Source organism: Heterodontus francisci, chromosome 38 (genome assembly GCF_036365525.1).
Source record: "Heterodontus francisci isolate sHetFra1 chromosome 38, sHetFra1.hap1, whole genome shotgun sequence".
In the NCBI taxonomy this organism is placed as follows: Eukaryota; Metazoa; Chordata; class Chondrichthyes; order Heterodontiformes; family Heterodontidae; genus Heterodontus; species Heterodontus francisci.
This window is the reverse complement of record NC_090408.1, coordinates 8,320,382-8,342,734: the sequence shown is the minus strand read 5'-3', so window position 1 is coordinate 8,342,734 and position 22,353 is coordinate 8,320,382. Positions and strand designations below refer to the sequence as shown.

Here is a 22,353-nt window from a genome sequence, read left to right as displayed (position 1 = left end):
GGAGGAGGTGAAGGTAAAGGAGGTGGTAAAAGAGGAGGTGGAGGAGCTAGAGGAGGTGGAGAAGAAGGAGATGAAGTGAAGGAGGATGAGAAGGTTAGAAAGACAATGAAATGAGAAGAATGAAGCAGAGGACGTTGAGGAGGAAGATTTCGACTAGGAGGAGGATTTGGACTAGGCTGAAGATGAGGGGCAGGTGAAGGAGCAGGAGATGATCAGGGGGTGGGGGGACGAGGTGGAGGAGGTGTGCAGTTCTGGTCACCTGATGACAGAAAGGAAGTAATTGCACTAGAGAGGGTACAGAGGAGATGTACAAGGATGTTACCAGGATTGGAAAATTGCAGCAATGAGGCTAGATTGGATAGGCTGGGGTTGTTTTCCTTGGAACAGAGGAGGCTAAGGGGAGATTTGATTGAGATGTACAAAATTGTGAGGGGCCTGAATAGAGTGAATAGGAAAGGCCTATTTACCTTAGCAGAAATGTCAGTGACTAGGGGGCATAGATTTAAAGTAATTGGTAGAAGGACTAGAGGGGAGATGAGGAAATATTTTTTTCACCCAGAGGGTGGTAGGGGTCTGGAACTCACTTCCTGAAATGGTGGTAGAGGTAGAAAACCTCATTTCATTTAAAAAGCTGCCTGGATGTGCACTTGAAGTGCCGTAACCTGGGCTATGGACCAGATGCTGGAAAGTGGGATTAGGCCGGGTGGCTCTCATTTTCAGCTGGTGCAGACCCGGTGGACCAATTGACCTCTTTTTGTGCCATAAACTTTCTATGATTCTATGATTTTAAGAGGTTGAGGAGGAGCCAGAGGTAGAAAGGAGGAGGTGAAAGGGAGGAGAAGGATGAGGAGATGAGGAGGTGGTGGAAGAGGCAGTGGAGGATGAAAAGGAGGGAAGGAGTCGTAGGAAGAGTGGGAGTAGGAGGTGGAGGAGGAGCCGCACTGCCTCATTGAAAAGAGGCCTTAACAGAGGGTCAGGAGCCCACAATGAGGGTGAGGAATCCGCAAGGAGGGGTAGGAGCCCATGATTAGAGGGAGAAGCTCATGATGTACCCTCTCCGTCCAAAAGGCTGCATGGCCGGATTGCTAACAGTGCCCGGTGGGCAGCACGGGAGCAGGCAGAAGGCAGGGAAATGAGCAGTTGCTACTGGTCCCCTCTTCCCTGCCTACACACTGTAATGCACCGGGCAGGAAAGAAAGGCCCAGTTTCAGTCCTGTCGGGGATGGGGAGACAAAAATTGAGGTCAGAGAAGGGACCTGGCATAGGCCTCATCACCTCAGGTTCTGCCAATCTCTCTCCTGACTTGGGGTAGGATATTGGATAAAAATCCAGGTGCACGTAACATCAGCTATTTCTGGCCTCCAAGGAGATGGAATCATGGTCCACTGCAGACTTTACAATTAAAAGGAAGAACACAGGCTGCAAAGCTGTGTCCTTCAACAAATACCAGTGTCAAACTATCAGCACTAATCCAGCGAAAACATCATGAAGCAAAAGTGCCACTTATTTACTTTAACTCACAGAGTGATATCTCTGAAACAGAGTCATTTGAACTCACATTAATCTGCACTTATTTACTGAGTAGCTTTAGGGGACAGTGCTGCTATTACAGAGAATACCACCAATAGCATCTCTTTAATTTAACAGTCCTTTCTTTAGCTGATCCTTCTTTGAAGAGCAATATATAAATTAACAAACTATGGAACAAATGCCAAGTTATCCCACCCAATGTTTTAGAAACATAGAAAAATAGGAGCAGGAGTAGGCCATTCGGCCCTTCGAGCCTGCTCCGCCATTCAATACGATTATGGCTTATCATCCAAACTCAGTACCCTGTGCCTGCTTTACATTTTTTTACATGCAGCTCCCTCATAAATTCTACTGTTTAATTCCTCGGGGACCATTTTGCATAAACTCACCTGACCCTCAAAAATAAATCCAGAAAAATTCCAGAAGCTCCCTGGATGATGGCCTCTTTGCTGACCCCCTTCTGAGATCTGTGGAAGAGGCAGGTAGGGGCCTGGAGCTGCTGGGCAGGGCACTGTCAAGGTGTTGGCAACAGTGGGACACAGGCATATAATGCAGCAGAAATAATATTTCATTGATTCATACAGCACAGGAGGCGGCCATTGGTCCCATCCTGCCTCTGCTGACTCTTTGGTAGAGCTATCAATTAGTCCAACTCCCCTGCTCTTTCCCCATAGTCCAGCAATTATTTTCCATTTGAGTATTGATCTAATTTCCTTTTGAAAATTACTGTTAAATCTGCTTCCACCAGCCATTCAGGCAGTGTATTCCAGATCACCGTAGCTTGCTGCGTTAAAAAAATCCTCATGTCACCTCCAACAACTACCTTAAATCTGTGATCTCTGGTTACTGACCCTTCTGCTACTGGAAACAGTTCCTCCTTATTTGCTCTATCAAAACTGTTCATGATTTTGAACCCCTCAATCAAATCTCATCTTAACCTTCTCTGCTCTAAGGAGAACAACTCCAGCTTCTCATAGAGTTATACAGCACAGAAACAGGGCCTTCGGCCCATCGCGTCCGTGCTGGCCATCAAGCACCTAACTATTCTAATCCCATTTTCCAGCACTTGGCCCGTAGCCTTGTATGCTATGGCATTTCAAGTGCTCATCTGAATACTTCTTAAATGTTGTGAGGGTTCCTGCCTCTACCACCTCTTCAGGCAGTGTGTTCCAGATTCCAACCGCCCGCTGGTGAAAATTTTTTTCCTCAAATCCCCTCTAAACCTCCTGCCCCTTACCTTATATCTATGCTTCCTGGTTATTGACCCCTGCGCTACGGGAAAAAAGTTTCTTCCTATCTAACCTATCAATGCCCCTCATAATTTTGCATACCTCAATCATGTCCCCCCTCAGCCTTTTCTGTTCTAAGGAAAATAATCCTAGCCTTTCCAGTCTCTCTTCATAGCTGAAATGCTCCAGCCCAGGCAACATCCTGGTGAATCTCTCTGCATCCCCTCCAGTGCAATCACATCCTTCCTATAGTGTGGTGCCCAGAACTGTACACAATACTCCAGCTGTGGCCGAACTAGTGTTTTATACAGCTTCATCATAACCTCCCTGCTCTTATATTCTATGCCTTGGCTAATAAAGGAAAGTATCCCATATTCCTTCCTAACCACCTTATCTACCTGTGCTGCTGTCTTCGGTGACCTATGGACAAGTACACCAAGATCCCTCTGACCTTCTGTACTTCCTAGGGTCCCACCATACATTGTATATTCCCTTGCCTTGTTAGTTCTCCCAAAATGCATCACCTCACACTTCTCAGGATTAAATTCCATTTGCCACTGCTCTGCCCATCTTACCAGAACATCTATATCATCCTGTAATCTAAGGCTTTCCTCCTCACTATTGACAACACCATCAATTTTCGTGTCATCTGCAAACTTACTGTTCATACCTCCTATATTCACATCTAAATCATTAATGTACACTACAAACAGCAAGGGTCCCAGCACCGATCCCTGTGGTACACCACTGGTCACAGGCTTCTACTTGCAAAAACAACCCTCGACCATCACCCTCTGCCTCCTGCCACTAAGCCAATTTTGGATCCACTTTGCCAAATTGCCCTGTATTCCATGGGCACTTACCTTATTAACCAATCTTCCATGTGGGACCTTATCAAAAGCCTTACTGAAGTCCATGTAGACTACATCAACTGCTTTACCCTCATCTACACATCTAGTCATCTCCTCGAAAAATTCAATCAAGTTAGTTAGACACGATCTCCCCCTAACAAAGCCATGCTGACTATCCCTGATTAATCCCTGCCTCTCCAAGTGGAGATTAATCCCTGTCCCTCAGAAATGTTTCCAATATTTTCCCTACCACTGATGTTAGACTCACCGGCCAGAAATTACCTTGTTTATCCCTGCTATCCTTCTTGAATAATGGTACCACATTCGCTGTCCTCCAGTCCTCTGGTACCTCTCCTGTGGCCAGAGAGGATTTGAAAATTTGTGTCAGAGCCCCTGCTATCTCCTCCCTTGCCTCACATAACAGCCTGGGATACATCTGATCTGGGTCTGGGGATTTATCAACTTTTAAGCCCACTAAAATAGCTAATACTTACTCCCTTTCAATGCTAATATGTTCAAGTATATCACAATCCCCCTCCCTGATCTCTACACCTACATCGTCCTTCTCCATAGTGAACACAGATGCAAAGCAATCATTTAAAACCTCACCCATGTCCTCCGGCTCCACACACACATTGCCATTTTGGTCCCTAATGGGCCCCACTCTTTCCCTGGTTATCCTCTTGCCCTTAATATACTTATAAAACGCCTTAAGATTTTCCTTTATCTTGCCCGCCAGTGTTTTTTCATGTCCCCTCTTTGCTCTCCTGATTACTTTTTGTAGTAGCCCGCTACACTTTCTATACTCCTCTCATGCCTCCACTGTTTTCAGTGCTCTGAATCTGCCATAAGCCTCCTTTTTTTTCCTATCCAATCCTCTATATCCCTTGACATCCAGGGTTCCCTGGACCTGTTGGTCCTACCCTTCACCTTAACGGGTACATGTTGGCTCTGAACTCTCACTATTTCCTCTTTGAATGACTCCCACTGGTCTGATGTAGACTTTCCTACAAGTAGCTGCTCCCAGTCCACTTTGGCCAGATCCTGTTTTATCATATTGAAATCAGCCTTCCCCCAATTCAGTCCCTTTATTTCCAGCCCGTCTTTGTCCTTTTCCATACATACCTTAAACCTTACAGAGTTATGGTCACTATCCTCAAAATGCTCCCCCACTGACACTTCTACCACTTGCCAGGTTCATTCCCTAGGATTAGGTCCAGTACTGCCCCTTCTCTTGTAGGACTTTCTACGTACTGGCTCAAAAAGCTCTCCTGTATGCAGTTTAAGAATTCCGCCCCCTTTAAGCCTTTTACACTAAGACTATTCCAGTTGATATTATGTAAGTTGAAATCCCCTACTATTACTACCCTATTATTTTTATACCTCTCGGAGATTTGCCTACATATCTGCTCCTCTATCTCTCCCTGACTGTTTGGAGGCCTGTAGTACACACCCAGCCAAGTGATTGCCCCCTGTTTGTTTTTAAGTTCTACCCATATGGCCTCATTTGAAGAACCTTCTAAGATATCATCCCTCTTTACTGCAGTAATTGATTCCTTGGTCAACAGTGCAATGCCACCTCCTCTTTTACCCCCTCCCCTGTCACGCCTGAACATTCTATACCCTGGAATATTGAGCTGCCAGTCCTGCCCCTCCCTCAACCATGTCTCTGTGATAGCAACTATATCATAATCCCATGTGCTAATCAACACCTTCAATTCATCTGTCTTATTAGTAAGACTCCTTGCATTAAAATAGATGCAATCCAGCCTTGCATTGTTTCCTTTTAGAGTCATAGAGTCGTACAGCATAGTAACAGGCCCTACAGCCCACCGCATCCATGCCGACCATTATGCCTATCTATACTAATCCCACCTGCCTGCATTAATTCCATATCCCTCTATGCCTTGCTCATTCAAGTACCTGTCCAGATGTCTGTTAGATATTGCTACTGTTCCTGCCTCCACCACCTCCTCTTGTGCCTTAACAAGTCTATATTTGCTCTGCTTTCCAGACTGACCCAGTTTCTCCTCTATATTTGACTGAGCATCACCCCTACTGTACCTCCACTCCGTATCTCATTCCCCTGCCAAATTAGTTTAAATCCCCCCAACAGCACTAGCAAACCTCCCAGCAAGGTTGTTGGTCCCGTTCCGGTTCAGGTGCAACCCGTCCAACTTGTACAGGTCCCACCTTTGCCAGAAACAGACCCAGTGATCCAGCAAACTAAAGCCCTCCCTCCTGCACCATCTCTTCAGCCACGCATTCATCTGTTCTATCCTGCTATTCCTAGACTCACTAGCACATGGCACCAGGAGCAATCCAGAGATTACAACCTTTGAGGTCCTGCTTTTTAATCTGCTACCTAGCTCCCTAAATGCTTGTTGCAGGACCTCGTCCCTCTTTTTACCCATAGCGTTGGTACCAATGTGTACCATGACCTCTGACTGCTCACCCTCCCCCTTCAGAATGTCCTGTAGCCGCTCCGTGACATCCTTGACCTTAGCACCAGGGAGGCAACATACCATCCTGGAGTCACGTTTGCGACCACAGAAACACCTATCTGTACCCCTTACGATAGAATCCCCTATCACTATAGCTCTTCCACTCCTTTTCCTTCCCTGCTGTGCAGCAGAGCCATCGTGGTGCCATGAATTTGGCTGTTGCTGCTTTCCCCTGGGAGGCCATCCCCCCAACAGTATCCAAAGCGGTATATCTGTTTGAGAGGCGGATGGCCACAGGGGTCTCTTGCACTACCTGCCTGCGGCTACTACTCCACCTGGTGGTCACTAGTCTCTAGTCTCTCCACATAACTAAAATCCCTGGTACCATTCTAGTAAATCTCCGCTGCACCTTCTCTAAGGCCCTGACATCTTCCTAAAGTGAGGTGTGCAGAATTGGATACAATACTCCAGCTGAGCCATAATCAGCGATTTATAAAGGTTTAGTATAACTTCCTTGCTTTTGTACTCAATGCCTCTGTTTATAAAGTTCAGGATCCCAGTTGTTGTTTTAAAAATAAAAAATGGACTTTAGCACCTTCCACAATCTCAACATGTCCAAACTGCTTCACAGCTAATGAAATACTTTTGCAGTATAGTCACCTTTGCAATGTAAGCAACTAATCTGCGCACAGCAAGCTGCCAAAAACAGCATATGATAATAACCAGATCATCTGTTTTTGTGACGGTGATTCAAGGTTAAATATTGGCCAGGACACTGAAACAACTCACTTGCTCTTCTTTAATATAGCATCATGGGGTCTTTTACGCCCACCTTAGAGAGCTGATGGGACCTCAGTTTAATGTCTCATCCTAAAGATCGCACTTCTGACAGCGTGGCACTCCCTCGGTACTGCACTCCCACGTCAGCCTCAATTTTTGCATTCAGGTCTCTGGAGTAGAACTTCAACCTACAACCTTGTGACCCAAAGGCAAGAGTGCTATCAACTGAGCCATGGCTGACACAGTGTTTCCAACTTGGTCCTGCCACCTTCAAAGATTTGTGTACCTACACCCCTGGGTCGCTCTGTTCCTGTACCTCCTTTAAAATTATACCATTTAGTTTATATTGCTTCTCCTCAATCTGCCTACCAAAATGCATCACTTCATACTTCTCCACATTAAGTTTCACCAATCATGTGTCTGTCTACTTTACCAATCTATATCCTCCTGAAATCTGTTACTATCCTCCTCATTGTTAATTACATTTCTGGGTTTCATGTTATCTGCAAACTTTAAAATTATGCCCTATATACCAAGTCCAGATCGTTAACGTATATTTAAAAGAGCAGTAGCCCTAATACCGAACCCTAGGGACAACACTATATTTCCCATCAGTCTAAAAAACAAACATTCTCTGCTTTTTGTCCCTTTGCTAATTTTATACCCACAAAACCACTGCCCTTGTATCTCATGGGTTTTAAATTGCTAACAATCTATTGTGTGGTACTTTGTCAAGTGCCTTTTGAGAGTCCATATACATGACATCAACTGTACTCCCTTCATCAACCCTCTCTGTTAGTTCACTAAAGAACTCAATCAAGTTAGTCAAACATAATTTGCCTTGAGCAAATCCTTGCTGACTTTCACTTATTAGCCCCTCAATCACATCATCCCTCTCCATTGCTATAATGGTACTCTGATTAATATTGTCACCACCCCTCACTTTCTTGCTTCCCTATAGTTTGTGACTACATTGTAACCAGGAATATTAGGTTCTCAATCCCATACTGAGCCAGATCTCTGTATTGCCAAATATCGTAGGCCCATGTGATGGCTGCGCCTGCAGCTCCCCAACCTTATTTATCACTCTCCATTTACGTATGCACATTCGATCCAAATCCACCCTAATCTGCCTCACTTTTTCCCTGTCTGATTCATCCTATTTCTGAACTATTCTTTATTCTAGTGCTGTTTGTCTCTTCCAGTCCTCTATTCACCATTTTTCCTCTCTAATATTTTATCCTGACAGCTAACACCCTGCCAAATTAGTTTCAATTCTGCCCCACATCATTAGCTAACCTTCCAGCAAGAACATTGGTCCCAGCTCTGTTGAAGTGCAATCTGTTCATTTTGAACAGGTCCTTCCTATCCTGGACCTCCCAGCTTGTGGCACTGGGAGTAATCCAGAGATGCTTTGGGGTCCTGCCCTTAAATTTTCTCCCAAGCTCCAGAAACTCTGCTGCAGACCTCAACCCTGTAACCCTTCCTACCTCACAATGTTCTGCACCCTATCAGTGATGTCCTTTACCATGCAGGACTCACTTCGGCAGTCGCAGGTATACCTGTCTATCCCCCGACTATCGAATCCCCCATGATCACCACACTTCTACAATTTGCTGTTCCCTCCTGTGCAGTCATTTACCCGCTGGTGCTGTGGCTGTGCGCTAGACTGCATGCCCCCAAGGTGTCATCACCCTCGCTGGTATTAAGCGCCTAATACCCAGATGATCCCTGCAGTGCCTGCCTCTTCTTACCCTACCAGATGGCGATCCACTTACTGTTCTCCAGGACTCTCTGTAGCTGCAGGGTGACCACGTCCTGGAATGTGCACTCCAGGAAGTTCTTAGCCTCCCGTATACCCTACACTGGCTCCAGTTCAAGTTCAGAAACACTGAGCTTGAGTTTGAGCAACTGGAGGCACTTCCTGTACATTTACATATCCAGGACACATGAAGCATCCTGGAATTCCCACATGGCAAACAATGAATCTCAGCTGTCCCATCATTTTGCTTAAAAGTCTACCTACCTGTTCTTTGTAAATTTGAGTTTAGTATTCTCATAATCCTATTTATTATTTATACCTACCAAATTTTCATTTAATGCAATTTAGACCCCTTTAATGTTGGTCTCCTCTTCTTAGTTTAGTTAATTTTAATTTTATCCACCGAGATCTAATTAATTATTCTCATTATTTATACACTGACTTATGAATGTTGCCCTTTGTTTTAAAGTACTCAGCGCTTTCTTCCTCGTCTGCACTGCATTACCACTCCCACCAAATTCCCATTGTCACGCTGTTCAGCAGATTCACCCAAATCTCACCAAGCTCTGTGCTTAAAGCTCTTTTTTGCCATAGGTTAGTCCAAGGACCAGCAACAGATATCACACTTGTTCCCACTGAGGTGGCACTTAGAAAGAGCAGATGATGAGGAAGGAGTTGACACACACTATGCTGGATTTTGTTTTCCCCAAGTGTCGGGGTCCATGGTGGGGGGGAGCCTGAAGATGCCTCCAGGAGAGGGCTGCCACGCACCCTGACGCCGGGAGGGCCCTGCCCGATATTGCTGGTGGTGGCGAGCCCTCGTGGCGCGACCCCCTGCCGCTTGGTGACGGCATCCCTATTTGCACATTTAAATAAATTAAAATTAATGAATTAATCATACTTACATCGCTGCCTGAGTTCCCGCACTGATTTTCGGCCCGGCGGCTGGCACTCCCGAGCATTCGGATCCCCGTCTGGGGAAATGAGGTGTCACATTGGTGGTGGGGGGGGTGGGGGGGGGCGGCAGGAGGTAAGGTTCTCAGTGCGGCAGGGGAGGGTGAACGGGGTCAAAGTAACATCACTGGTGTAGGGGATGGTGCGAAGGGTTGGAGGTTAAAGTTTATGCAGTTTTGAGGGGGGAAGGTCAGATTGTAGAGGTAAGTGTTTTTGTGGGGGTTGAAGGGAAAATTAATAATGTTATGGCTATTGGGGGTAGGGGAGGGGCAAAATAAATGTATTTAATTTTTTTATTCACTTTAGCTTTAAATGTTTAAATATGCCAGTAGGGCTGAAAGCCCTTTAAAAATGGCGTCAGTGCCTGCACACAGGCAGCTGACGCCATCCCGGCAATTCAAATGAGCCGCCGCACGGAAGATTGCAGCAATTCCGCGACATGCAGCCGACACGGGCAGGCCACCGTTTTTTTCGCTCGCCGCCGATAGATACAGCCCACTGTCACCAAGGGCCACCCTGGGAAGCCAGCGGTGACTGAAGGACAGACTGGGTTGTTATCAGCTTAGGAATATCTGAAGTTGAACTTTAGGACATAAGGGACATATGAACATGGGTACTAGAAGAAAACAGAGTCGGGATTACACTGAAGCAGAGGGGGTGTTTAGATTAGCACATGGTGTGGGGCGAGTGTGGTACGGAGAGGACCAGAGGACCGCTCATGTAGGGAATCAAGAGTTTCTTTCCTCTGCAAGTCCTGTCAATCCATCCTTCATGCACCAGTCTGCCTGGTGATACAACATGTATTTAACTAGCATCTTTAATCTAGTAAAATGTCCCAAAGTGCTTTGCAGGAGCATTATAAAACAAAATTTGACACTGAGCCACATAAGGGGATATTAAGATAGGTGAACAAAAGCTTGGTCAAAAAGGCAGATTTTTAGGAGAAGAGGGAGGTGGGACAGGCTGTGAGTTTCATGGAAGAGAATTCCAGAACATCAGTGTTGGCCAGTTCTTCTCTCCTCTCCACATTCTTTCTTTTCTGCAGTCAAAGAGCTTCTGCTCACCTTCCAGCCATTCTGGCTGCAGGGATTTCCCTCTATGAACAGCAGATGCTGATGACCATGAACCTTTCTCGGGGTTGTGCATTAAAGACCCCACCTGACCCCTGCAGACAGTGGAATCAGTGTTTCAATAGCCTAGTGGAATATTCCACCAGAATTCAGGTGGAGGCTTTGGTCTAATTGTATTTCCTTCTGCCCTGATGTAGGGGTACCTGACTGGTGTTAATAGCCAACAAGACTGCAGGGGGTAGCCCTGGTCATCCTCAACATTCCACCTGCTCCTTTAAACACTTGTTCACTGTTGCAAGATTGCGTAGAACTTACAGCAGAGAAACCGTCCATTCTGCCCAACTGGTCCATGCTGGTATTTGTGTCCACACGCGTCTCCTCCCACCTTATCTCATCTAATCCTATCAGCATATCCTTCTATTCCTTTCTCTCTTATGAACTTATCTAGCTTCCCCTTAAATACATCTATGCTATTCCGTGGTAACAAGTTCCACATTCTCACCACTCTCAGGTTAAGACATTTTTCCTGAATTTTCTACTGTATTTATTAATGACTATTTTATATTTATGGATATTTATATATTTTGGATTCAATCACAAGTGGAAAGATCTCTATTTCTATCTATCGAACACCTTCATAATTGTATCAGGTCACCTTTCTAGAGAAAAGAGCTCCAGCATTTTCAGCCTTTCTTGATAGTTAGAACCTCTGAGTTCTGGTATCATCCTTGTAAATCTTTTTTGCACCTCCTCCACTGCCTCTACAGGCTTTTTGTAATATGGCGGTACAGAACTGTACACAATACTCCAAACGTGGGCTAACCAAGATTCTAAATAAGTTCATTATGCTCTCTCTCCTCTAGGTTCACTGCTCTCCTTTCCTCCCTTAATCCCACCCTCCATGTAAACTCCCCAACCCATATTCACAAACACTCCCTTGACCTTGCTATTTCACATGGCCTCTCAACTCCTCCCATTGTGTTTATCACAGATAAGGCTATCTCTGCTCATTTCCTTGTATCACTCTCCACCCACTTCCCCCTTTCCCCTCCCAAACCTACTTCCTTTTGTATCCTCCCCTGGGAAAAACCTCTCTGCCAGTTCACTTAGAGCTGCATTTTCAAAATACCAGCTGTCCAGCCTTTGGTTCTCCATTCACCATGGCATTTCTGCAGCTACCGATCTGTTCAACCACACCTCGCCTCCACCTTTGATGCCCTGGTCCCCATTACTCTCTCTCACCCTGGATTTCCCCCTGAGACGGCCCTCAACTCCACTCCCTTAAATCCAAGGGATGCAGACTTGAACGGATATGGCAGACAACTGGTTTAGACATCCATCACCAGATTTGGCTGGACCACATTAAGTACTGTCAGGTCCTGCTCTCGCCTGTCAAAACTGCTCAATATTCCAGGTTCATCATGGAATGCAAAGATAACCCCTGGCTTCTTTATACTCCTGCAAAGAGTCTTTGTAAATTGCTTTTCCCTGTTTCCCCCGCCAACAGCAAGTGTGAGGAACTCATGGACTTCTTTGTCACTAAGATTGAGACCATCTGATCAACTGCTGTTCCCTCCTTTCCACTAGCCCAACAGGCCAAACGTCCTCTAAGGTTACCCCCTGCTCCAGCCCTGAACTCGCATCTTTCCCTAGTTTCTCTGCAAGCTCATCTTGTCCATGAGCCCCACCTCCTGCGCCCCTGACCCTATTTCCACTAAACTGCTGACCACCTAACTTCCCCTCCTGGCTTCCATGTTCGTAGATATGTTAACAGTTCTCTCTCTTCAGATACTGTTATCTCTCCTTCAAATCTGCAGTCATCATTCCTCTCCTCAAAAAAACAACCCTTGACACCTCTGTCCTTGCAAACTACCACCGCAGCTTCAACCAACCTTTCCTTTCCCTTGACTGTGTTGTCATCTTCCAAATCTGTGTCTGTCTTTCCCGGAATTCCATGTTTGAATTAGGTTTCTGCCCTCCCACAGTTCTGAAATGGCTCTTATTAAAGTCACAAATAACATCCTATGTGACTGTAACAAAGTTAAACTATCCCTCCTCATTCTTCTCCACCTGTCTGCAGCCTTTGACGTGGTTGACCATGTAATTCTACTCCAATACCTCTCCACTGTCATCCAGCTGGGTGGGACTGCTCTCACCTGGTTCCATTCTTATCCATCTAACTGTAGCCAGAGAATCACCTGCAATGTTTCCTCTTCCTGCTCCCCCACAGTTACCTCTTGTGTCCCCCAAGGATCTATCCTTGCCCCTCTCCTATTTCTCATTTACATGCTGCCCCTCAGTAACATCAGCCCAAAACAGAGAATTCATTTCCACATGTAGATTGACAACACCCAGCTCTACCTCACCACCACCTCTCTCGAGCCTTCCACTGTCTCTAATTGTCAGACTGCTTTCTGACATCTAGTAATGAATGAGCAGAAATTTCCTCCAACTAAATATTGGAAAGACTGAAGCCATTGTGTACAATTCCCGTCACAGACCCTGTTCCCTAGACACTGTCTTCATCCCTCTCCGTGGCAATTGCCTTGAGTCTGAACCAGATTGTTCACAATCCTGACGTCATATTTGACCTTCAAATGAGCTTTTGGCCACATGTCCTCATCGCCAATAAGATCACCTATTTCCACCTCTACAACATGCCTGACTCTGCTCCTGCCTCAGCTCAGCTGCTGCTGAAACCCTCATTCATGCCTTTGTTATGTCTAGACTTGACTATTCTAATGAAATCAGACTCGTCTCCACGTTTTACCCTCCATAAACTTGAGGTTATCCAAATCTCTGCTGCCCGTGTCCTAACTCATATCAAATCCTGTTTACCTATCAGCCCTGTGCTTGCTGACATACATGGGTTCCTGGTTAAGCAACGATTCGATTTAAAAATTCTCAATTTGTTTTCAAATCCCTCCATGGCTTCATCCCTCCCTATTTCTGTAACCTCCTTCAGCCCCCACAACTCTTTGATAACTGTGCTCCTCCAATTCTGGCCTTTTGCGCATCCCTGATTTTAATTGCTCCAACTTTGACTGCTGTACATTCAGTTATTGAGGCTTTAAGCTCTGGAATTCCCTTCTGCCCCTCTACCCTCCTTTAAGACGCTCCTTAAAATCTACCTCTTTGACCAAGCTTTGGTCACCTGTCCCATTATCTCCTAATGTGGCATGTTGTCAACTTTTATCCTGTGAAGCACCTTGAGACGTGTTACTGTCAAAGGCGCTATATAAATGGCATGGGACTTCTTCGTGTGTGTGTGTCTGTGTGTGCCTCTGTGTCTCCAGCACCTGCTGGAGTTCTTAGTCCTCTCCTTTATTAGCCCTTAAGAAGTGATACGTAAACACATTTAGCTAGTCAACAAGACTGACTATCGGTAGCAATGCAGGGACAGATTCCTTAGTGCTTTACCTCCATATTGTGCCTCTTTAGTTTCAATTTTTGATAAAACTTGACATGCATTCATTGATATAGCTGATCCCAGATTAAAGATGGACTGACTTTTTAAAATAGTTTCTGTCAGTTCAGGCTCTCTTAGAGTTGAGCCATTCAAGACTAAAGCTTGGGCACATAATCCAAGTTGACAGTCCAGTGTAGTGCCAGGGGAGTGCTGCACTGTTAGAGGTGCTGTCTTTGGATGAAATGTTAAACCTGTTGTTCTGATGATTCAGGTGGATGTTAACGATCCCATGGCACTACTGAAAGAACAGGGAATTCTCCTTGGCCAAAATTCCTCCTCTAATGAACACCATCAAAAAATAGATTAACTGATCATTTATCTCATTGTTCTTTGCCGTGACAAATTCACAAACAGAACAAGAGTCACTGTGTCCCAACAATAGATTGCATGTGGAACACTAGGATCACTTCCAGCACTATATAAATGCAAGCTTTTTTCGTAAAGCACAGGAACGTTACCTTTAACTGAAGGAAAAATTGTCTGTGGTATCTGTGTACCAGTGAGTAGTTCTTGCATATGACAGAGGTTCTTACCGTGACTGGCATGGATGTATATTGCACTTCCTGACTTGTGGATCCGGACGAGCCAGGTTTTGACAGTCGCTGTCATTCACCACCACCAGCGTCTTATTGATAATTTTGGTGCAACGGACAATCGTTTTGCGCTCACCTGAAAACAAGGAACAGAGTATGAAGAGAAAAAAGAAATAAGGATACTGCAATCTAAAACATCTTACTGACACAGGGCTGCACAAATACTCGGCCTTTCTGTTCGATCACTAAAGCTGCTCTTGCATTGCCCTTGTGCACTGGATTCTACAGCCCAACCTTAATGCTGCTAGCAGCTCAATAAATTGGGTTTTGCTGGCATGCCATCTGGAAAGACGTAATTAGACTGGATCTTGGTGCTTGTTGCTCTTCAAACTCTATCAGCAGTGATAGCAGGATGATGCACAAGGGAATTCGGAATGCTCTGTGATGAGGTCACGATGTAACATGCTGAAGAAAGCACAGGATGAACAGTGATCAATCTGTCGCCACACTGTTCATTGGGTGACCTCTGAACTGCACATTGCACATGCTTCAAAGACAGACCTGCAGCACAACCACAGTGCTAATTCAACAGAATTTGTCTTTAGGTCTCTCTCCACAATTTCAATCTACCTGGCGTGGCCTGAGGTGCTGAGAAATATTATAAATTGTTCAGAATGTCTCATTTCAATCCTTGGACTGAACCTCAGGTCATTTCTTAAAAAGTCCCAGCCTCAAATTGGTATATTGCAAAGCAACTGTGGGCCCCAAGCAGGCTGTACCAGAGGTCCCTCTTCAGCTGGTGAAATGCACTGAATATAAAATCAATGGAGTTACACGAAAGCTGGTATCAATAATATGTAATTTGACACTGCCCACAATTTTCCATTGATTCCCATGGGAGTATGGTGGACATTTTCCTGATTTGTGCTCACAGCATGTGACGCTCCATTTGCATGGTCATGCATTTGTAAAATATGCCATTGTACATCTAATGCTGCATCTTAGTGGTGAACTGCGCCTGCATATTGCGAGCTCTCTATGTTTCAGACATATGCGTCTTTACGTTAAGTACTTTTTTTTTTACAATAGTTAAATGTTTGTGGTTGTCCCAAGACTTTTTTGCTCAGAATGTCACTAAAAACACTTTCCCTTCTCTTTTCCGGTACTCCAACAGTCTGTCCCCAGTTGCAAGTACAAAACCTTTGTTAAAAGAAATGAATTATACATTTTTGGCCATTTGCTAGTTCTGCTGTCTGACGTCCATAGACAATATAGCACAGGAACCCTCACAACATTTAAGAAGTATTTAGATGAACACTTGAAACACCATAGCATACAAGGCTACAGGCCAAGTGCTGGAAAATGGGATTAGAATAGTTCGGTGCTTGATGGCCGGCACAAACACGATGGGCCGAAGGGCCTGTTTCTGTGCTGTATAACTCTATGACAAGTCCAGTTGGCCCTTTGTGCCTGTAGTCTTCTTTGGCCTCCTTGTCTCGCGAAACAATGGGGAAGCGCCTAGAGGTGGTCAGTGGTTTGTGAAGCAGCGCCTGGAGTGGCTATAATGGCCAATTCTAGAGTGACAGACTCTTCCACAGGCGCTGCAGATAAAATTGGTTGTCGGGGCTGTTACACAGTTGGCTCTTTCCTTGCACTTCTGTCTTTTTTCCTGCCAACTGCCAAGTCTCTTCGACTCGCCACACTTTAGCCCCGCCTTTATGGCTGTCCGCCAGCTCCGGCGATCACTGGCAACTGACTCCCACGACTTGTGTTCAATGTCACAGGACCTCATGTCGCATTTGCAGACGTCTTTAAAGCGGAGACATGGACGGCTGGTGGGTCTGATCCAGTGACGAGCTCACTATACAGTGTGTCCTTAGGGATCCTGCCATCTTCCATGCGGCTCACATGGCCAAGCCATCTCAAGCGCCGCTGGCTCAATAGGGTGTATATGCTGGGGATGTTGGCCACCTCGAGCACTTCTGCGTTGGAGATACGGTCCTGCCACCTGATGCCAAAGATTCTCCGGAGGCAGCGAAGATGGAATGAATTGAGATGTCGCTCTTGGCTGACATATGTTGTCCAGGCCTCGCTGCCATAGAGCAAGGTACTGAGGACACAGGCTTGATACACTCGGACTTTTGTGTTCCATGTCAGTGTGCCATTTTCCCACACTCTCTTGGCCAGTCTGGACCTAGCAGCGGATGCTTTTCCCATGCGCTTGTTGATTTTTGCATCGAGAGACATGTTACTGATGATAGTTGAGCCTAGGTAGGTGAACTCTTGAACCACTTCCAGAGCGTGGTCGTTGATATTGATGGATGGAGCATTTCTGACATCCTGTCCCATGATGTTCGTTTTCTTGAGGCTGATGATTAGGCCAAATTCATTGCAGGCAGCTGCAAACCTGTCGATGAGTCTCTGCAGACACTGTTCTGTGTGGGATGTTAATGCAGCATCGTCAGCAAAGAGAAGTTCCCTGATGAGGACTTTCCATACTTTGGTCTTCGCTCTTAGTCGGGCAAGGTTGAACAACCTGCCATCTGATCTTGTGTGGAGGAAAATTCCTTCTTCTGAAGACTTGAACGCATGTGAGAGCAGCAGGGAGAAGACGATCCCAAACAGTGTAGGTGCGAGAACACAGCCCTGTTTCACACCACTCAGGATAGGAAAGGGGTCTGATGAGGCACCGCTATGCTCCTTTCATATTGTCATGGAATGAGGTGATGATACTTAGTAGCTTTGGTGGACATCCGATCTTTGCAAGTAGTCTGAAGAGACCACGTCTGCTGACGAGGTCAAAGGCTTTGGTGAGATCTATGAAAGCAACGTAGAGGGGCATCTGTTGTTCGCGGCATTTCTCCTGTAGCTGGCAAAGGGAGAACAGCATATCAATGGTGGATCCAGATGACATGGACATCACAAGTGCTGCACAGGGCACACACAAGGTATTCTGACCAGGGTGTGTACATGCACTGATGTTGCAGCCATGGGGAGGCCACACCCGATTTAAAACTAAAACTCTACCGAAAGTGGGGGGGGTTTACAAAATTCCATCCAACATCAAGACAAACTCCCACAAATTAATGATTCTAGTTTGATTTCATCGGTGGCATTCAAAGGAGAATTGCAAAACAAAACTCATTGGAACAAAACTCATTGGGGGAAGAAGTTTCTGCTTCAGCGATCAGCTATAAACTTGAAACATGGAGCATAATGCACTACATTTTTGCACACCTGTTTGCAAACCTTGCTGGTCAATATTATTTACTCTCTTACACATTGCTGTAAGTCTGGTGGCCTGGCAGCTCTTGCAAAGGACAGCTAGGCACACTGCCTTAGTGTTCATTTCCCAAAGATGAAATGGACACCATAAGCCCAGTGGAATATGGGCGACATTCCCAGAAGCCTCAGGTCACACTGGCTAACCTTTATATGACTCACCACACTCCACCAAAGCCAAAAAGTTCTGTTTTACAGTAACTGTGAATAATGACAGGCTGATGGGAAACAGGCCCAAAATACACAATGATAGACTTCAATTCTCAACTCTGCAACTATCAACTTGTTGTATAAGGGCTTGAAAGGGTTAACGTTGAGACAGTGAGAGTAAACCCCTCGCACTGTAGGGATGACGAGGTAATAGTTATTTGGGTATTGGTTTGCTGGTGTATAATGATAGGCTAGTCATTCTGAATTCACTTGGAACATCTACATCAAGGCCACGTGGGCATTAAGAAGTGTAGAGCACGGGTTCAGTCATCCGTGTGGTGGCCAAGAATATCCAAAGACATAGAAAGCATAGTCCTGAACTGCCAAATATGTGCAATACATAGACCGGAGCAGCGAGAAACTCTGATTACAACAAAATTTCCAACCAGATCGTGGGAATGGCTAGGGATGGATTTATTTATGTACAATGGAAAATCCTATATAATCGTGATCGATTATTTCTCATTATGGATTGAAGTAAAAAGGTGAGCAGGAGATCTTTGCAACGCATGGTATCCCTGACGAAGTCGTGTCAGACAATGGTCCACAGTTCGCAAATGAATACTTCACACAATTTGCAAAAAATGGGGATTTGAACATCTCACGAGTTCACTCCTCAGTTGAATGGTGAAGCTAAAAGAGGAGGAAGAACCATAAAGGCGTTGTGAAAGAAGAACAAACATCTTCCAACCACACTGATTAACTATCAATCTACTCCGTTGTTGCGTGGACTATCATCTTCTGTGCTGTTGATGGGAGGAAGATAAAAACCCAAATTCTCATATTGCCTAGAAAACTACTTCCAGGCTAAATGTCAAAGACTACCGAAACGTCCAAGAAAAAGAGCAGTACTACAGGAATCAACTAGTTCACAATTACAACAAAAGATTTTGCGCCAGAAACTTGCCTCAGCTAAAGAAAGGAGAGAAGGTCTGGATACGAGACCTAGAATGGGAAGATGTTGTCATCCAAAAAGATGAAAATTATCAGAGATCAGATCTAGTACGCATGACAGAGAGTACAATAGGATGAAATAGGAAAAACATCATCCCGATTCTACAGAAGAAACAAGCAATCATTTATCTGGATGAACCAGATGCTGATCAAGAAACCCAGAGACAACAGGATACTATAAACATTGGTGAAGGCCATCCAAGTCATCCAAAAAGACTTTCAAGCAAGACTACCGATTTTCAAACCCCGATAAGAACAAGATCAGGGAGAGTTGTGAAGCCTCCTGATAGGCTGAATTTGTGACGGACAGAGACTTGGGGAGGAACATAGGAATATAGTAACAGGAGTCGGCCATTCAGCCCATCGAGCCTGCTCTGCCATTTAATTAGATCATGGCTGATCATCTACCTCAATGTCACTTGCCCGCGCTATCCCCATATCCCTCGATGTCATTAGTATCCAAATATCTATCGATTTCTGTCTTGAACATGCTCAATGATTGAACTTCCACAGCCCTCTGGGGTAGAGAATTCCAAAGATTCACCACCCTCTGAGTGAAGAAATTCAGATGGGGCAGTGTGTAAAGTCAAAATGAATGAATGTATATATATCAGAAATAGATATGGACAAAGACTTGGAGGGTGGGGACATGCAGTATAAGGGCCTGAAAGGATTAATGTTTGACACAGTGAGAGTAAACCCCTCCCACTGTAGTGATGGTGATGTAATAGTCACATGGGTATTAGGTTGGGAAGAAGCTAGAAGCAGCACGAGGTGTGCTGGCTAGACAGGTTTGTGGAGAGTGTAAATAATTATACGTATATAATAAATGAGCTATTCTTTAGCCCTATAATTACTCAGAGACTTCTGTAGACAACACTAGATCTATGCTACCACAATAAAGTTTAAAAAACCAGTGGTAGCAGGAAGGAACGAGACTGGTACTGTTTAAAAGAGTGTCAGGAAGGAGAGAGACTGAGCTATCCTAGCCAGTCCAGGCCACCAGAGCGGAGCGATCGCATTCTGAGAAAAATCAAAGTGTGATCTCACAGGAAAACAAGTAGTTGATTGGATGGTGGGTTTTTCTCGTTTATCTTTCAAAACTTGGGTAATTTTAGTAATTGTAAGGTTTTATTTACTAATAATAGGGAAACTTAATAGATTGGCTGGTGAGTATTTCCTATTAATTAAGTAAATAATTAATTAGTTATTTAAAACATAATAATGATGGCAAGTGATGTGTTGCAGTTGCAGTATGTGGGAGCTGGTGGAAGCCAGTGTGATCCATGGCAAGCATGTCTGCAGTAAGTGTCTGCAGTTCGAGCAGCTTCAGCTCAGAGTTGATGAGCTGCTGGCTGAGCTACAGACAGTACAATGCACCAGGGAGGGAGAAAGTTACTGGGACACTTTGTTCCAGAAGGCAGTCACACCCCATAGGATAGGGTCTTCTGATTTGGTCAGTGGTCAGGGACAGGAGGTGTGACTGCGAGTGAAGAAAGTAAGGGAATTGAGAAGGCAGAAGTGGAGGAGACTTAGCCCTTGCAATTGTCCAACAGGCTTGAGCTTCTTTCAGCTTGTATGGATGACAACGAGGGCTACAGGGTGGATAAGCAAACTGACCATAGTACCATGGTACAGGAAGCCGTTCAAGTGTGGGGAGTAAATGAGAAAGTAGTTGTAGTAGGGGACAGTATAGTCAGGGGGATAGACACCATGCTCTGCAGCCAAGAACGAGAGTCCAGAGGCTGTGTTGCTTGCCCAGTGCCAGGGTTCAGCACATCTGCTCGGGGCTGGAGAGGAACTTGCAGTGGGAGAGGGAGGATCCAGTTGTCGTGGTCCACGTGGGTACCAATGACATAGATAGGACTAGGAAAGAGGTTCTGCATAGGGAGTATGAGCAGCTAGGGGCTAAATTAAAAAGCAGAACTCAAAGGTAATAATCTTTAGGTTAGCAAATAAGCAAATTGGCATAGGGTAAATAAGATTAGACAATTAAATGCATGGCTCAAAGATTGGTGTGGGAGAAATTGGTTTCGATTCATGGGGCACTGGCGAAAGTGGGAGCTGTACCGTTGGAACAGTCTACACCTGAACCATGCTGGGACCAGAGTCTTATAACTAGGGTGGTAGAGAGAACTTTAAACTAAACAGTAGGGGCGAGGGATCAAGTGAGGGAATTTAAAGAGAGAGGAGAAGGCAAGAAAGCAAGATAGCAATAAGGATAATGATAATCAGGGTGCGGCAGGAAGGGACAGTGCATACAAACTCAAGAGTGAGCCAGCAGAGGGTGTGAACTAACAGAGTGGGGGGAGGATGCAGGAGAGGTGAGATTTAGAAATCCATAGAGAAAGGCCATAGCATTGGAACAGTACAGTGCTGTGGGTAAAGACAAGCAGAATGGGACAGGAAGGGACAGAGAGTTTAACAGAAATTTAACATCAGCAAATAAGGTCATTTAAGGGAATAGACGCAAAAAAATGAAATTTAAGGTTCTATATCTGAATGCGCGAAGCATCTGCAATAAGATAGATGAACTAGTGGCACAAATAGAGATACATGATTTAAATCTAATCACCATTACAGAGACATGGTTACAGGGTGATCAAGATTGGGAAATAAATATTCCAGGGTACACAATTTCAGAAAGACAGAATAGCAAAGGAGGAGGGGTAGCACTGATGGTAAAGGATGACATAAGGGCATTAGTGAGAAAGAATCTGGCCTCAGAAGATCATTAAGTAGAATCAGTATTGGCAGAACTAAGGAACAGCAAGAATCAGAAAACATTGTTGGGAGTAGATTATAGGCCCCCTAACAGTAGTTATACCATTGGACAGAGCATTAAATAAGAAATTATTGGAGCTTGTAACAAAGGCAATGTAATAATTATGGGGGACTTTAATCATCATATAGAGTGGCACAATGAAATTGGCAGGACTGGTCTGGAAGATGTGAGGCAAGGGAGGAGATCACAGGGGCTCTGACACAAATTTTCAAATCCTCTCTGGCCACAGGAGAGGTACCAGAGGATTGAAGGACAGCGAATGTGGTAGCATTATTCAAGAAGGGTAGCAGGGATAAACAAGGTAATTATAGGCTAGTGAGTCTAACATCAGTGGTGGGGAAACTATTGGAAAAAATTCTGAGGGACAGGGATTAATCAGGGATAGTCAGCATGGCTTTGTCAGGGGGAGATCATGTCTAGTAAACGATTGAATTTTTCGAGGCGGTGACTAGATGTGTAGATGAGGGTAAGGCAGTTGATGTAGTCTACATAGACTTCAG

The 22,353-nt window shown here is 45.0% G+C and overlaps 1 protein-coding gene across 1 annotated transcript in view; it reads right to left on the bottom strand.

Annotated features, from left to right (window-relative positions):
• Nucleotides 1-22,353, bottom strand: part of adamts17 (ADAM metallopeptidase with thrombospondin type 1 motif, 17) — a 679,121-nt gene that overhangs the window by 83,065 nt on the left and 573,703 nt on the right. Inside the window, exon 19 of the mRNA XM_068017704.1 lies at nucleotides 14,623-14,758. Coding sequence (XP_067873805.1) covers nucleotides 14,623-14,758 — 136 coding nt within the window. The remainder of the gene's footprint in view (nucleotides 1-14,622; nucleotides 14,759-22,353) is intronic.